The following is a 17,570-nucleotide window of genomic DNA, read 5'->3' as shown; positions in this document are numbered from 1 at the left end:
AAACAAATCTTTCTATATTGATTCTTATAATGCTGACAATGGAACAACAAAAGCAAAGGATAACATAGGAAACTAAAAGCCTGAAAAAACTGCAGCATGACATGCTGAGATGTAAAATGTTTTCTTATTAAATAACCGGTTTTTTAGACACACTTGCAGGGACTTTGAATGTCTGTTAGAGTTCCAACGTCAACTTACCGTACTCAGTGGTGTACCAACGATAATTATAAATGAAAGTAGGATCATTTTTAACAAACATGATTATGGGCTTAATAACTTGTAATAGGAAAAAGAAAACATCAAAGTGTTACATAATATTTTTTCAAAGGTACTACTTCCAGTATTTTAGATGTGTTTTGTATCCATCAAAATTTTGTATAGACATTTTCAAAGAGAACTGGGACAAGTATTTTCCTCTTTTGTTGTTGCACATGTACTCAAGAGAAATGTATCCTTTCTTTGCAATTAAGTCATTCTCACTTGAATACTTTCAATTAAATTTATAATTCATAGTGATCAACATTATTTTTGAAATTAAGGTGAGATTTACCCATAGAAAATGATTAATTTTATTTAACAGCCACCCCGACCCCCCCCAAAAAACAAAATTTTACCAACATATTAGTCTTTTAAAATAAGTCATCTGTCATATTAGGTCTATATTTTAACAAATTTTAAATGGTTGTTAGTATAAATAAGAAGCCTCAAATAATGGTTTCAGTTTAAAAGTCTCGTTATTTCATGTGATCCATGGTAAAGTTATGGTGATAGTGGGAAACGTGAAGTCCATGGTGTCCTTGGATAAGTGTGGATCAGTTTAGCCATTTCATTTGAGTAGTGTGTGTCGTAGAAGTCACTTGGCAGCAAACGTTAGACCAAGTTTTTTTCAAAAAAAAAAAAAAAAAATTGAGCTAAAAATGTATTGTGAATTCAAAAATCACCCTGCAACAAAATCAGTTTTAAACAAAGAAATTTACACATGCCATTGTTAACATTATAATACAAACATATGACACCAAACTTAATCCAATTCTTGTGTAAATTGCACATTAGATTTTTAACAATTACATGTTCATGAAAAGTTTTCTTAAACTGACCTTGTTTTTTTTAATAGTCAAAACTAAAAAAGTATTGTTCTTTAGAGAAAGAGTCAAATATTAGTAGTACAAGAATCCTACCTGGATTCCAATGGACAATATTTGTCATAAATGAAGAATTGCCAGAATCTATTGTATGTGGGAACGTCATCTTCATAACTCCAGGCAGCGGCTCTTGTCCAACAGGACTTAGTGCGATTAATAGTAGGAATGACTCTATTCTGAAAACATATTAACAATCGTAACTTATAACATGATAAATTTATATTTCTGTAGGGAATCATACAACTCAGAGGGTATGCAGCTCTGCCTGTACAGCTGCACATCCATATTTGATGGTCAATGGTCAGGTTGCACATTTTCCTCACCCTGTTACATTATTTATAAAATATCTATATTCAAAGCTTAAACATATATGCCTGAAAATGTCTTTGGATCCTAAACATTATAAATTCTGACCATAATACTTACTGAATCTGGTCAAACACAGAAAATTTGGTACACCTGCATCAGGCACATTCACAAATTTGAAGGATATGCTTCTGATAAAATATACCATTCCAAATGAAAATCTCCCCGTTTTAGGCACAAACCTTTGATGAAATGTCATTGTTACTGTTGATGATATACATGTATTTTGGGAAAAAGAAAAAGAAAAAAAAACAACTTTAAAATTGGTCTTTATACCGGGATGATCTTAATTCAAGGGTGTTGTTCAGTAAGGTTTCCACTGTTATTATCATTTTATATAATCTATAATAAATAACAATTTTCTAAGAAAACAATTTAAGTCAAATATACCAGATATCACCTGTATGTTTTGAAATACACCTGAAATCCTTGTAAGAAATAGGGGTGGGTTTTAACTTACCGCTCAAATAAGATTCGTTCTGTCATATTGAAAGTTGCAGATGGGTCTACAGTATATGGTACAAATGATGATGAAGCAGAGGAACCATAGTGAGTGTACAAATCTTCATCTGAGAGTTCTGTGACTAATACACTTTGTCCAGGGATCATACCTTATTACAGAAAACAACAATAACTTATTTTTTATGTGTCAGTCACACATATAACAAATTAAGGTACTAGAACTAAAAATTCTTTGAAAATGAAGTGCATAATTAAATGTTTGTTATCATTTCGCTGATATTGACAAACCAGACAATTGGAAAAAAAGACTATTGTTAGGAAATAAAACAAGTTGTCTTTAGTTACTGATGGTCTTCCAAAACAAGTCATTTGTACTAAAATTGTTGTTATAGGATATTATTTCCAAAATATTGCTTTTGTTACTTCTGTTAGAAGCTTGTTCACTTGAACACTTTTGGCTTCACACTTAAAAAAGTATGTCAAACATATATGCTAGATAAAAAAAATCAGTTAGATTCCTATTTTTGTGAACAATTATGAAAACCTTTTTTTGCAAATTTACCTTCAGGAAGATCTAACACAATTTCAGGAACAGTCACATCTCTTTTCCTTCTTGTGCTAGAAGATGGCACAATGTTGTATTTAACAGCTTCACCCGATGATGACGTCAGCAGTTTGGCCTTCTCCCCCTTGAAGAGTATTGAGTTGACAAGCTTGTAACTACAAATATGAGCTTTATTACATAATCTCATGGTGAGAAACAGTGTTCTACCATGCTCCATTTTGAATGTATTTTCCGAGTCATTACTCATTTCACTGACATCATAAATGCCTGCACTTAAGGCTCTGAGCTCCGAGACTTTATAATAAGGTATGTCATCAACATACAGATATCCTTGTTTTATTTCAGCTTTTCCTGATGAGTTATGACCTACCAGCATACAAGGAACAATGTCATCAAATTTTTCTGTTGAGCTTCCAATACATAAGTCTGAAAAACAAATATGTTTTACACATATTAATCAAAACACCAAGACATGTTTTGTCTTTGAATTCTTGATAATCATTTCTCCAGAATACATTCTTAAAAAAGCTCAATTGATCGAGTTATAATGGCCTAATATCATAAAATTTGAAATACTTTCAAAAACCAACCGGTTCACATAAAATGGGAAACTATGCAATAGATAAGAATTATGTAAATATACTCTGTACTTAATTGATATAGAATTCTTTATGTGTTTTATTTTTGGATTGATTTGAGTGAAAAGCATTGTAACCATTTTCATTTTGGGGTCAATTTGCACAATAAAATTTATTATTCCCAGGAAACAGAGTGAGCAAATAATCTGAAATTTTACAGATGAGTTATTGGTCCAGACCTTATAAATACAGTTATAAAAAATAATCTTTTTCAAAAAAATCTTGAAAAAGACTATTTTCTGTACCAGCATGTAAAAAACTCTCAGTGGATTCCCTTTCAAATAACATATTCTAAGAATAGATTTTTCTCAAATCAATAGTTTTTAGCAGAAGTATAAATTAACACTTTACTATTGATTGAATATAGTTCAACATTTAATGCTCATCAAACAATTGTCTTATGGAATTTTGTACCTGGAATTTCTTCCTTTTTTATTTGAGAAAGTGTATCGTTAACTTGAGGAATTCCAATATATAGAATACAAAAATAATACAGCAAACATTCTTAATTTTGGCAAGACTGCACAAATGTACAGGTTGGCAAGGCACTATTAAGTGGCCGGTTGTATTCAGATAAATTAAACCATGTAAAACAAAATAGTCAGACTAACCATATCTGTCCACATTAGGATCAGTGCTCTCTTCCCATGATAATCCACAGGCTGTGGTATCTGGTGCCTTTAAAGCATTGGATGGGTAGACATTTGTGTCAAAGTTCACCGCGCCTACTGCCACTGTCTCTACACTATCTACATCCGGTTCTTCCAGCAATACTGTAACTCCTAGAATGTAACATGGCAACAAAATAACTGTTACTATTCAAATGATTTACCACATATCTTAAATGTAATTACTTCAGTAACTATAGGAAAACTACAAATATTATATGAAATATATGTATATTTAATTTTTAAATACATATGGTTTTCATACCTTGCAATTTTAAATTATTCTGATTTAATAGAATACAAGAAAATACATTAATTATTTCATTTACTTCTCTGAGAATTGTCTTAGCTTATGTGACATGACAATGTTTTTAGAGATATTGTAAAGATATGACCTGTGAATTTTTCAACCACACAAAACAGTTACACTTTAAAAATAATAAATACGTAGGCCCTTAAAAAATGTATTTGTAAGTTTTTTACCAACTTCATCCTGCCATACAGTTGATAAGCCAGCTTCATTTGTACATCTTATACTAACATAGTAGGTAGCATTGTCCATGAGTATACCAGTTAGATTTGAGTTCTGAGATGAAGGTAGTGTTCCTGTTGATGTGAAATTTTGAATATCTTCCCCACCAACACTACTACCAATTGCCCAGCTATATTCCTGAATACAATGAAATAAAAGGTTACACTTATCCATAAAATGTATTTTTCTTTGGAATATTGTCAATGTATCCTAAAATGGAAAAAAAATAACAGCATTAACTTAAATCTTAAAACAAGAACGTGTTTGTTAAACACAAATGCCCACGGCTCCGATTCTTGTCAGTAGCAATATTACAAAAAATGTTTACCCATTCACTCAGTTATGGACAGAAACATTGCCAAAAAATTGTAAACACAAGTTATATGGCTTGACAGAGTCATGGCATTTTGTAATTGTGAAATATATAAGTTGCCAGGTCATTGCTATGACTTGTGAAGTGTCAACTTTATCAAATATATATAAATGTAAGAAATCTATACTTGGCACCCTTGACCTTGACCCACTGATACCTATAGAATATCATGCAAGTTATCTTCCTACCAAATATGAAATAAAGGCTGTATGGGCAAAAATGTTAAAATCTATTTTGAGCATTGATGACCTTGACCAAACTGACCCCTTCTCCATCCAAAGGAAGAATACCATGCAAGTTATCTTCCAACCAAATATGAAATAAATCTGTCAATAAATAAAGGCTGTATGTGTAAAAGTGAAAAATCTATTTTTAACACTTGTGACCTTGACCCAACTGACCCCTAACTCCATCCAAAGTAAGAATAACATGCAAGTTATCTTCCTACCAAATATGAAATATATCTGTCAATAAATAAAGGCTGCATGGGCAAAAGTGTAAAAATCTATTTTTAGCACTAGTGACCTTGACCCAACTGACCACTAACTCCATCAAATTTTATGTTCCTATCAATTATGACATCTGTCTATAGAATATGGTTAATACACCTGTAAAAATCTATTTTTAACATAGGTGACCTTGATATTTGTGACTTTGACCTTGACCCAAATGACCCCTTCCTATACCCAAAGAAGGAGGACCTCCCTTGGCATGTTTGTATTAAACATGAAAGACATCAACCAAAAAATAAAGGCTGTATGAGCAAAAATGTTTAAATTTATTTTCTAAACCAGTGACCTTGACCTTGACCCTAGAGACCACTTACTCCACAAAAAATTAGAGGACCATTAAAGGTATCCACCTACCAAATATGCAAGATATCATTAAATAAATTAAGCAATTAAGAGAAATTTATGATAAATCCAACTTGCCGGAATAGGTTAACCAGACAAGGCCCTATTTTCAAAGTGAAAAAAGGGAAATAACTGGGAAATATGGATGACACAGTTATATAACTTGGCAATATCATGTACTTTGTATTGATAAGTAAGTGTGGAAATTATGAAGCCATTAGTATAGATAGAACTTAAGATATTTCCAACTTGCTGTTTTAGGTTAACCATTATTCATTTTTAAGTGCTGAAAAGGGCAATAACTTGGTAAAGATGGAAGCCATAGTTATGTAACTTGACCATATCATGAACTTTGTATTGATTAGTAAGTGTGTAAACTAAGAAGCCATTGGTACAGGTAGAACTTAAGAAAAATCCAACTTGCCGTCCTAGGTTAACCTCGTACGGACAGACGGATGGACAGACGGACGGTTCAATTACTAATGCCCGGGGGCATAAAAAATATATATATGTATAAATATGTAGCCTTTATAGTTAAGCAAGAACCTTTATTATGTACCTCATTGCCGGATATATGAAGTACAAAAAAAATTCCAGAAAAAATACTGATCCTTCATAAAACTAGCTTTACCTTTCCATATAAATATCACCACTTTAGGTTCATACACATTCTTTGAAGCATATTTACTTACAAAATGAATTTAGACACTTACTTTAATCTCACTCTTGTCATCTGTACATAGCCAAATTGCTTTAATTGTGTCATTAGAGCCCTGGTAATTGGTTGGCACAAATTCACCTTGGAGAACATCAAAATACAGGAATACATCGGCTTCAAATACTGGAGGGGTCAAGTCTATATAGAACCCATTTGATGCTGATAATGCCTCAGCACCTGATGCTAAAACAGCTTTCACTGCAAAAGAACAAACCAACATTTGATATGTTGTAAAATTAGTTCATTTTATTCACAAAATGGCTCTTAACATTAGTATTAGACAGTAAAGACTCTTTGGTTTTTACAAAATTTATTTTAGTTTGATTGTGTAGGAAGCTATCAGCTTATAAACACACTTTGGAATGCATTCCTGGAACAAACCAGTACTGAGCAATGAGTGTAAAGTTTCTTGCTCAAGGAAACAACAACTTGCCCCTGTCAAAGTTTGAACCCATGCGGCTAGTGATCATAAGATAACTAGTCCGAAGAGTTAACCACTCGGCCATGCTGCCATTGAAAAGACTCTTTAATATAATGCTATTAATAACTTCTTAAACTTTTTGGCTTTTAAAGTAAATCACTGAAGCAAAGATATGTACTGGGTATAAAAATGCATAAAGATTCAACAGGCAATGAAAAATATTTTCTTAAAAATAGAACAACTAGTTCTACATGTGCTTGCATTTCCTAAAATAATTTCATGATATATTTCACTTGGAGATAGTCTTTGATCTTTTACAGAAAAGGGTTAGATATAAAATGTTACTCCTTTATTCAACATATAGATAAACAGACAACCAAATTCATGTATCCTGCATCAAACTTTTACTCACCAATCAAATAAAATGAACCATTGAAGGACTGGTTGATGTTAATATTGGTCATGGAAAATGTTATGGTTGAATAACTCTCAGTATCACAGTTCTGGTCACAGTACACTTTAAGGCAGTCCTTCACACAAGGTATACATGGCTCACTTACCTGACAAACAAACAAGTCAAAATGTAAGTTAGTCTTCAGCGAAAAAAATTTATCTTAAATATCTAAATATCATTGTGAGGTTCATGTTATGATAACTGATAAAATAAATAAACAATAAATTGTAATAATAAGTTCATATATTACTGAATGTATTGCATATTTGTTGGAGAAAGATTCTAATAAGAAGTTTTATTTCATGATACATAAATATTTCAAAATTTAAAGAAAATTTTAAACATTTTGAATTTTGGAAGTACTGAATATTTGTAATTCAATATAACTGTCAGTAATTGAATTTCAACATCACTGTTTTTTTTAAATTATTTTAGGTATGAAATATTACTTCTTGGAAGTCAGCAATATCTGTAGTATCCTTAGATGTCCCAATGGCAGCCTCATATCGTACAATAGCATTAGTACCACCTTGGAACGGGTCACCATATCTGCACATTGCTTCCACTCCTGGTGGGAATATTAACTGCTTGAAAACTGCTCTTGCTGCCCAGAGGTTAAACACATCCAGTGTCGGTAAAATATTGTTTTTATTCCAGACATGGAGAAATAGATTGGTTGATGGACTTAATTCAGGTATACCAGCCATTTCAGACATTTGTTGACCGTCGACAAAGACTCGGATACAGCTTGTGAACTGAGAAATATTTCAGAAAATTAGAAAAATCAGTTTTACAAGAAATCAAATTTAATGTCACATTGCAAGTATTTTCATGGCTATGTACTTAATATGACAATAACATCATAAAGTGTTTTTTAAACATATAACTGATTAAACATTTTATTACTTAAAGTATTTTGTCAATGATATTAAATGATGAATGTAAGTACATAACAATCATCATTTACCTCAACAGGTTTATGCTACAGTACTAAATTTTTTAATGATTTTGTTTCATAAACAAAGCGTTTTTGCTTGATTTTTTTCCAGCTGAGTCTTTTTACCGCCACTTTTTTAAATGAATTTGTAGTATATTTTTTAAAGTCACCTAATTTCAGCATAATGTTTTTATAAATGTAACTTACTGTTATATCTTCTTTCCTCTGAAAGAACTCGATCATAACATTATGAAACTCTGTAGATGGATCAACATCTAACTCTGATGTTACAGACATTGGTTCTTGTGTGTTATTGAAATGGCACCATGTAACTATGTATGGACTTTGTCCTGTAATTTAAAATACCTTTGGTCAAGTTATACGAAAGATTTATGATGAAATTGATACAAATTGTTTTCTTTCTTTAAACAAATTCATTTTAGCTCCAATTTTGAGTCTGCTTCATAGAACTTACAAGTCATGTTGTCATAATGACAAACTATGGTTGTGACTTAGTAGGACTAAAGGATCCAATTGGACACTTATCAGCATAACTTGACTGGTAAAATACTGTGATAAAAGCATGACATTTCAGTGAAAAAAAAAACAATATAAAGTTGGGAATAATGCTTACTGCTAGAAAAAAATTTATAACCTATATAATGAAACAAATGTAGTCAGAGATGCTCAAGTCCAGCAAACAAACAAATTCAAAAACTAGCAAGATTTTTCTGATGCTGTTTCATTAAGAAAAGACACAAAGAAACAATACAAAATAGTTGACATATAGATTTTAAGTTTACATGCAGATAATTTAATGTTGCACCAACACAGTATAGGTCATATGGTGACTTTCCAGCTTTACTGACAGAGGAAGACCTTCAGTGCCTTTCCTTGCATTATTTCAGGCACCTGAGTAAATCACCAAAGTTCAGTAAGCTAGCTTGATAGCTTCTTCAAATGAAAGAATCAAATGTCTCTGTCAGGAATCAAACCAACACTGATGAGGGTCATGTGGTTTGAAGTCAATGACCTCAAACCACTTGCCCCTCACCACTCTGGCAGGTAATAATACCTGAATAGATCTGAAGTCCACAGGCTGATCTCAAAGCATTATTTGTGTTTGCTGTATTGTATGGTACACTGTTCCCATCATTATTATTGTCTTGTATTGTGACATTAAAGTCTTGATTATTCAGGTATTCATCACAATCACAATTACAGCTGACCTGTAAGAGGAAATTGGGTTATTTCATTTTCAAAAAAATAATCTTAGAGAAATAACTGTTGTTACACAACTTGAACAGTTTATATACTTTCCACATAATTAAAAACATTTATTTACTGTCACTGCTTCAAATCTTTTAACTGACCATTCTTACTTTTAGGGATTTTCATTTAAAATAGATAAAATTCAGCAACATATTAATGTTGAATAGTCATGCCAGAATGTAAAAATTTAAGGGAAGATTGACCCATTTCTATAACAGTGGAATAGGCAAGCCAGTGTTGTTTCAAGGATCTACAGAGTTAAAAAATATTGATAAAGATAGGCAGATTGTACCTTATTACAGATACATTACTTGAAGATTATAAGCTTAACTGTATAAAATTCATACCGTGTCTGGTTCAAGACAGCAAACACAGGAGTCTTCTTCCCAGTCTGTCTGCTGATGGTTGTAGATATATAAATCTGTTTCATCACCATCTAGGAATGTAATACCTGTAACAGCTTTTCCACCTCCACTTGCTGCTTTCACATCCAGCTATTGATAGATCACATTAAAGTATAATTATGACTGAGAAAATCTAACACTAATGAAAAATAAGAATAAGAAAAAAAATCTTATGTCATGTTACTTTGTAACATGTGCCTTGCAATTTATATTCAGTCACAGATTTTTCCTCTACAAACAAGTAATTTTTTTGATAATAGATAAATGACAACATGGTGGTGAACGCTTTTTCCCCTTAATGTATCATAATAGGCATCGGTAGGGCATCTTGTTATAATCTAGTATCACACTTTAACCACATGTCCTCATTTCCAAAGAACATTTATCATTATAAATTTAATTTGACAATCCTATATATGTATACATGTATACATATAAATTCTGTACTTTAATCTCTGATCAACCTTTACCTTATAAATGCCTCCATTTTTCAGATCAGCTGGTCGCATCACCACAGCTGAATAAATCTGTTCAGCCTTAGAATCCCTGGCTATCTTTAGAGTACAAGTATTGCGAACATTGTTCATATACACATTTTTGGGTCTGTGATGTATATTCCACTTCAAACCCCCTGCATCATTTATCCCGTCTAGCTGTAGTTTTCTCCAAATCTCATCAGTCATGTGTATCTCTTGTTGGGGACATGGATCATTTACAGCAATTGGGAAGTGCAACAAAGAACCTGAAAATAATTTTTACATTTCATTCTTAACCCACTATATAGATGATGTATTATTGTTAAATTTAACTATCATAATTACAAAGTCTGATCAAATATTGCTCATCTGGAGATGAACCAAGTACAACACTTACTTAACCACAGCTGGTATTAATTTCAAACACTGAAGTTATGAAGAAGATCAAAACAAGAGAAAAAAGAAGAATATTCCATATTTTTAAATGCTTTATAAAGCTAAATATCATAAATGGATTTGCCAATCTCTCAATCTGAACAAAACCATTCACAGTTATTAGGGAAAATTTTTGCACTGGCAGCATGGGTAGAATATGTTGCTGCCAGCAAGTTCAGAGAGTTAATACAATCTAAAGATTTGACAAATGTTGGGATAGAATGTTTTCAAATATGAAGCCTCTGACAGTACTGAAATCTAACTATTTTGCTGCCATTTTCATAAAAAGATTTTAAGTGCAAAATGATATTTTTTTGCCTACTTTATTTCTCTGTCAAATATAATATTTATATACATGTAAATATAAATCTAATATTAAAACGAACAAAATCAAATACTCTATCATATAATAAAGAACAACCATTGTCATTTATTACCATTCATATGATCTGTACTACCCCACCATACAACATCATCAGTAAACTCAGAACCCTCGATCACATGACCTGCTGTAGGTACTGAATCATCAAATAACACTGGCGAAGTCTGTGCAAAGCTGGTTAGACCAGCCTCATTAATGGCTGTTATATTAACTTCATAAATGGTATCCTCCTTCAAAAAAGAACAGAATGCACCAATTCCTAATAAATATTCAGTTTTAACATGTGAATACATATAAGTTATATAATTCATAAACCTGTAAGTCATCATACACATGATAAAATTCCTAAAGCAAATTTCTAGTTTATATACAAAACATTTAGGTCCTCTAAGTCTCCAATCATTCTCTTGGTTTCTTGGCTTTTGCCAAAGAAAGGTACTTCTGTAGAACCATCAGTTTATTTTAAATTTTCTAAATAGCACTCTCACTTGCTAAAATTAAAACTTCCACACTGGGCTCAAACCCGAAGTTTTAAATCAAGAGCAAATGATTTTATATCTGTGCTATAAACCATCATGACCTTATAATTCAAGTGTAAAGGTTAAGTGTTGAATTAATAAAATAGGTACTGACCTTCAACTCAAGACCAACAAATGTATATTTACTGTAACCACCAGGTAGTTGTACATTCTCAATGGGTATCACAGTGGCTCCACTTGTTTGACAATTCCCTTTCTCCCAAAGTGTAAGATTAAACATCTGAATGCCTGATTCATTATCATCAAATCCATCCCATCTGACAGGCAGTGAAGTGAATGATCTTGTGTATGCAAGTTTCTAGAACAAAAAAGTAAATTCATTACAGGAAATGAATGTGCTGTATTTGAAAAGTACCTTTTTTTACTTTTATGGTTTGGTTTTATGGAGCACCAACACAGTATAGGTCATATGGCGCTATTCCAGCTTTACTGGTGGAGAAAGACCTCAGGTGCCCTTCCATGCATTACTAGTATTTCAGTCACCTGAGTAGAACAACTGATGTCCCATAAGTTAGCTGGTTAGCTTGCACACAGTGGTGTTTCAGGGGCAAGGGGTTTAAAGTAAACAACCTTTACACTCAATCACGAAATCCCCTGATGATAAGTACAATTTTATTGTAGTTGCTAAGTTATATTAAAGAAAGAAAGATCCTCAGTTGTGTTAAAATACACCTACAAATACAAAATGTATATCAGAGTAGCATTATTGTCTGATTATTTCATTATTATGCAAGGGTTTTTTACTTTGAATGCCAGCCAAAGATTACAATAAATTGACCATAAATATCCACAGACCACATTCTCATTTAATACGAATAATACTCAAATTGATAAAACTTGTATTCATTTATTTAAATTTCTATAAGTAATGTTTGATGATGTGATTAAGAGATTCAGGCTCTGATTTCAATATATTCAGATCATTAAATTTTATAGTTGATTGATAAGATATTTAATTATTTCATGATTATTTTGTTATAAATGCACATGTATACCATATCAAAGTAAGGCCCAGCAGTTATTCTTCCTGCAACTGGTGGTGTTGTGTCCACAGTAAATCTATGATAAGTCATACTGCATTCTCCAGACTTGTCAATGCCTGTTTAAAATGAGATTTAATAAAAATTACTTTTTTCATAAATTATACTACCAAATAAGTTTAACTTTGTTTCGACTAATCGGAATCAAAATATTTTTTCATTTTCAAACAATTTCACCTTTTAAAAATATTAACAAAATCCAACAAACCCATGATCCATATGTAGTATGAGCTATTGTGTTCTAGAGATATTTCCATATTGAGGTAAGTACTAATCCCAGCACTGGTGACCGGATAAATGTTGAATTTTTCAGATTTTTCTTCATCTGTTGCTTTTCCACCATCAACCTGATGTAGAAATACAGTATGAGAACAATTTAAACAATAAACATAGTAATTCACATTTTCAGGCAAAAATCATATTCATAAGCCTCTATATTTGATAGTTTAGATCGTTATTATGGATGTGTTTTGGGTTGTTTTTTTTTTAAGACCCAGCTAACAAAGGAGGATCAAGAGCATATAGACTTGTCATTCAGATTTAATTCACTACAGTGTTGGAGCATCTAGACGCTTGCAGAAATCATGATCACAAAGTAAGAAAATTTCGCCAATTCTTACATTTTTCTTTCATTATCGTAAAGGCAAGATTTTAGCATTCAAGTGCCTTCTCTGGTATATAACGGAATACGGTATTAAGTGTGGTGCTCCAACACTTTTTTTAGTCTCTCTTTTGTCCATCTGTCCCCTTATGTTATTCATCCATAGACTGACCAAACAGTGAAATGGGAGTGGGACATCTGTGTCTTATGGACACATTTCTAGTTATTGTTTTTTTTGTTTTTTTTTTATAGAGCATCTTTTTGTTAATTGAAATTTATATAAAGAATATAAAACAAACAAAAGAGCTTATATTAAGAATATAAAACAAACAAAAGAGCAAAAGAAATTATAAGAAGTACGACTTACATATGATCTGCAGTCATCAGGACTAGCAATCATCTTATCAGACATTGCAAAATAGTATATAAACATTTCAACCTTCGAGGTGAAACCATTCCATGACACCTCCAGGTGAGTGTTACTGCTGATAAAATCGGGCATGTCAATGTGGCCAGCTGAATTAAATAAAAAAAGGAGAATAAAGAATAATCTACTACATAAAATGTTAATGATATTAATTTAAACACATATGGCTAAAATATTACAAATCAAATTTGCTCATAGAAAATTCATTATGAAACTGACAATTTATTTATTCAAAACATTATACTAAACTGGTGCAAGATTAATTTAGAAGTTCAATCACAGTTCATAAAAGTACAAAAGAAACTGAAATATCATTCGTACCTGTAACTCCGCCATCAAAACTGACGTAAAATCCATTTGATGTAGTAGATGTCCATGCATATGATGCACTATATGCTCTAACAGTGAAATAATAAATGGCATAACCAGGTTCTAGGTCAAGGTCTTTGAATGTGACTGATGTGTTAAGGCCAACATTTGTGAAAGGTACAATATTATCCCATGTATTTGGAAAACGTCTGTCTGTTCCTAAAGCCACCATATAATAGGCAATCTCTTGATTTGGGTCTCTTTCGCGTTCAGGTTGGAGGTCAATACCTAGGTAAAACATTTTATGATTAATGGTTTATGTATTTCAAAAACAAAAAAATGTAGATATTAAATATTACCTTTATAAATAATTCTAACATTTTAATTTGTAAATGCTTGTCTTTGATTACAGATTATTTTCTTTGGTATTTTTGTGACAGTTTAAATTTTTGATGAAGGAAAATCCCCTATATGAATTATTACTGATGCAAAAGTAGATCAACAAACCTCCTGTATGATATCTGTATAACTTTCTAACAATATTTAAACAACTGCTTTTCAGGACAATGACAAAATGAATCAATGTGTCTATACTAATAAGATGTGACAATAAGATATTTTTCTTTGTGAAAATTATAATCATACTGCAAGTTATTCTGACCGGTTTAAACAAAATCAATATTTTACCTTTTCCAGCATTTTCTACACTGGTCTGGTCACGATCATGCCCGAAACCATCCCAGTTAGCTGAAACATTTGTTCTAGAGGGCAGCACCTTCAGATCATAACCTGTCAAATCACCATCGTAAACAATTCCTGGTAGCATTGGATTAGAATCAATTGTAACTCCATCCGAGCGCAATGTATAAACATAATTCATCATATTATGTACCTGTACAAGACTGTAATATCTTCTACCTTCTATCAATGAGAGCTTGTCACTTATACCATGCGTTGATGCTAAAATGATAATATAAGCATTTTCTAGCTGATTTTATGTAATGGATGTGATAATTTGGAGCTGGTTTTTTTGTTGTTGTAACTTTGAAGAATTATATTACAAAACACAATCTTAATGATGTCCTTAGAAAAAATTATGCTTATGACTACATTCATCAATGAGATATTATTTCATTATACTCCTGGAACCTTTCAATTTCAAACTGAACTATGGGCAATATCAAGTTTGACCTGTCTTAGTCTACAAAATGTCAAGGTATAGCAATTGGATTGTAAAATCTTTCAGTCAACCTGTTAAAACAGAGGTGAACAGCCTTAAAGTCAAAATTATAGAACCAAGCCTATACTGCTGGCTGACAAACATTACTGATGTATATTTTATTCAAACTTTTCTTTAAGATTTCTTCTATTTAACAATAATCAAAGTATACATGTATATTATACATACTATACATATCAACATATTCTTGTATGACAGTTCCATTGGTCATTTCAATTGACCATTCATATTTTGTTACAGGGCACGGGTCCCCTGTTGTATCCCATTTTGCCTCAATTGATGTTGTGTCTGTTTGAAATTGTCTGAAATATAGAAATGATTTTGTTATCTATAGCAAATTTTTAAATCTCTAATGGCTAAAAAGTTTTATATGCTAATCAATATAATGAAATATTTACATGTGATTAATTGGATAAAGACATTAAATATTGAGGCACTTTGATTAAATAATATGTTTGTGTATGTTAGATATTGATAAATTATTTCGGCATTATTTTAACAGTGTCATGCAATTTCATTGGAAAGTCAAAATTCAATATTAACTGGTGTACATTTATATGTGTATGCTATTGTACATACGAGTAAAGAAAACCCCCATACCCAATTGCTTTTTTATTTCAGTAAAATATCTTTAAAATAACAAAATTGAATAAATGGAGAAATAATAAAAGCACCTTTGATTATACTAGAAAAACTCTACTATTAAAAGTTATTGTTATACTTACATATCACCAAAAGCATACTGGGCATAATCAAATACACCAACACGTTGCAGGGGCGGGAGACCTTGACTCATGTATGACAGATATACACCATCTGAATGTACCTCTGTTGTTAACTGCGCTACATTTATTGCCCGAACAGTTGCAAACAACTGAAACAGAAATCAGCACAAAGATCCTTATCTATTTATAATTAGATAAGTTTGAAAATTTATTAACGCAGTTTGTCTGTTTGTCATTACATGTTAATTTCACTCCATTTCTGCATGTGTAATAACCTTAAAGTTACTTACAGAGAATATGACTAAAGAAGAATATATCCATAACACCAATATTTTGTCACAGAAAAGACAAGAGATTAAAATCCAAGATTCAATTTTAAAATAATTTGATTCCTATGACTGAGATGAAAAAAAACCCAACAAAATATGGTTACAGACAAAGGTATAAACAATATAGAATTATTCACAATTCTAAGCCTGAATGTTTAGAACGTTTGATTTATTTAGTATGGTTTATTCTATGGTGGAATAAAGAGGTCATAGGAACTATGTAAGCACGTGACAGCTAATAGTACTGCATGCACACATATTATCTATCACTTGTGCATGCAATACTTTTGGATGGTCACGTAATACTATTACAAGCACACATACTAACTACCGTGTGTACACATAGAAAATGTACCCTTTATGCCATGGTAAAATTCTTAGGCAAATTAAAGTAACTTACCCTACGCTGCCCTTTAACATCAATGTTTGTAATAAAGTAATGATTGTGCTCAGGTGAAACAGAAAAGAAAGGAGCAATCTGGGAGCCACCTGGGGATGTCCCTATAGCTAGCTGGTATCTGGAACAATAACACATTTTTTTACACCATGGTCATGTATTCTCTATTAATTTCAGTTATAAATTACTTTAAAACAATGGGGTTGTGCTTACATCAAGAACTGAACAAACACAATTTTATTTTTTAAACTTGCACAATTTCAAACACAGTTGTTTTTTTTTGTTTTTTTTAATGGATTGTCCATTTTTCAATCTAGACAAAAATCATTCATCATTTTTAGGAAAAATTTCAAGATATGTATTGATTGAATAGTGAAAACTACAGACCATGAACAGACGGTAAATATAAGGAGGCTGGCCTTAATCTGTTCTAGTAACATTTTAAAATTCAGTCCCTACCAGAAGGCTTACTTGGTTCATATACTTGTATACCATTAGTTAAAGAAAAGTAACATCAACTTAAAAATCCATACACTTTCAATGTAACTGTAATGTAACTTACTCTAATATTTGTGACTCTGGATCATCAAATCCTGTCCATGCAACACCAAAGTAAGTCAAAGCCTCTGTACATGTAGCATCTATCTCTAAACATTCTATAAATAACAAATACAAAATCAAAAACAAAATTACAGAAGGGTTATAAATGTTCCATATAGGAACTCTTGAGATCTTAAATAATATGATAAACCAAGCAATAAAAAGAAAATAATAATACAAGTGGTGGCTAAGGAGTTTAGGTGTCTTGTCTAGAATGTTTAGGTGTGAGCAATACTCAAGTCATGACCATGTTCCTCATATGAC

General features: G+C 31.7%; 1 protein-coding gene across 1 annotated transcript in view; it reads right to left on the bottom strand.

Moving 5' to 3' along the window:
- Window positions 1-937: 937 nt before the first annotated feature.
- LOC132726633 (uncharacterized) overlaps window positions 938-17,570 on the bottom strand; it is a 51,445-nt gene continuing 34,812 nt past the window's right edge. Inside the window, exons 34-57 of the mRNA XM_060711978.1 lie at window positions 17,269-17,362; window positions 16,710-16,827; window positions 15,981-16,129; window positions 15,424-15,557; window positions 14,703-14,975; window positions 14,028-14,303; window positions 13,647-13,795; window positions 12,887-13,025; window positions 12,634-12,737; window positions 11,733-11,936; window positions 11,155-11,329; window positions 10,277-10,548; window positions 9,750-9,896; window positions 9,206-9,359; window positions 8,338-8,480; window positions 7,643-7,948; window positions 7,152-7,299; window positions 6,314-6,516; window positions 4,325-4,511; window positions 3,785-3,955; window positions 2,533-2,961; window positions 1,969-2,119; window positions 1,179-1,318; window positions 938-942 (exon numbers count right to left, since the gene is read on the bottom strand). Coding sequence (XP_060567961.1) covers window positions 938-942; window positions 1,179-1,318; window positions 1,969-2,119; window positions 2,533-2,961; window positions 3,785-3,955; window positions 4,325-4,511; window positions 6,314-6,516; window positions 7,152-7,299; window positions 7,643-7,948; window positions 8,338-8,480; window positions 9,206-9,359; window positions 9,750-9,896; window positions 10,277-10,548; window positions 11,155-11,329; window positions 11,733-11,936; window positions 12,634-12,737; window positions 12,887-13,025; window positions 13,647-13,795; window positions 14,028-14,303; window positions 14,703-14,975; window positions 15,424-15,557; window positions 15,981-16,129; window positions 16,710-16,827; window positions 17,269-17,362 — 4,271 coding nt within the window. The remainder of the gene's footprint in view (window positions 943-1,178; window positions 1,319-1,968; window positions 2,120-2,532; window positions 2,962-3,784; window positions 3,956-4,324; window positions 4,512-6,313; window positions 6,517-7,151; window positions 7,300-7,642; window positions 7,949-8,337; window positions 8,481-9,205; window positions 9,360-9,749; window positions 9,897-10,276; window positions 10,549-11,154; window positions 11,330-11,732; window positions 11,937-12,633; window positions 12,738-12,886; window positions 13,026-13,646; window positions 13,796-14,027; window positions 14,304-14,702; window positions 14,976-15,423; window positions 15,558-15,980; window positions 16,130-16,709; window positions 16,828-17,268; window positions 17,363-17,570) is intronic.

This window comes from Ruditapes philippinarum, unplaced genomic scaffold (genome assembly GCF_026571515.1).
Source record: "Ruditapes philippinarum isolate M1 unplaced genomic scaffold, ASM2657151v2 ctg1393_1_1_1_1, whole genome shotgun sequence".
Lineage (NCBI taxonomy): Eukaryota > Metazoa > Mollusca > Bivalvia > Venerida > Veneridae > Ruditapes > Ruditapes philippinarum.
This window is presented reverse-complemented; position numbering and strand designations above follow the sequence as displayed.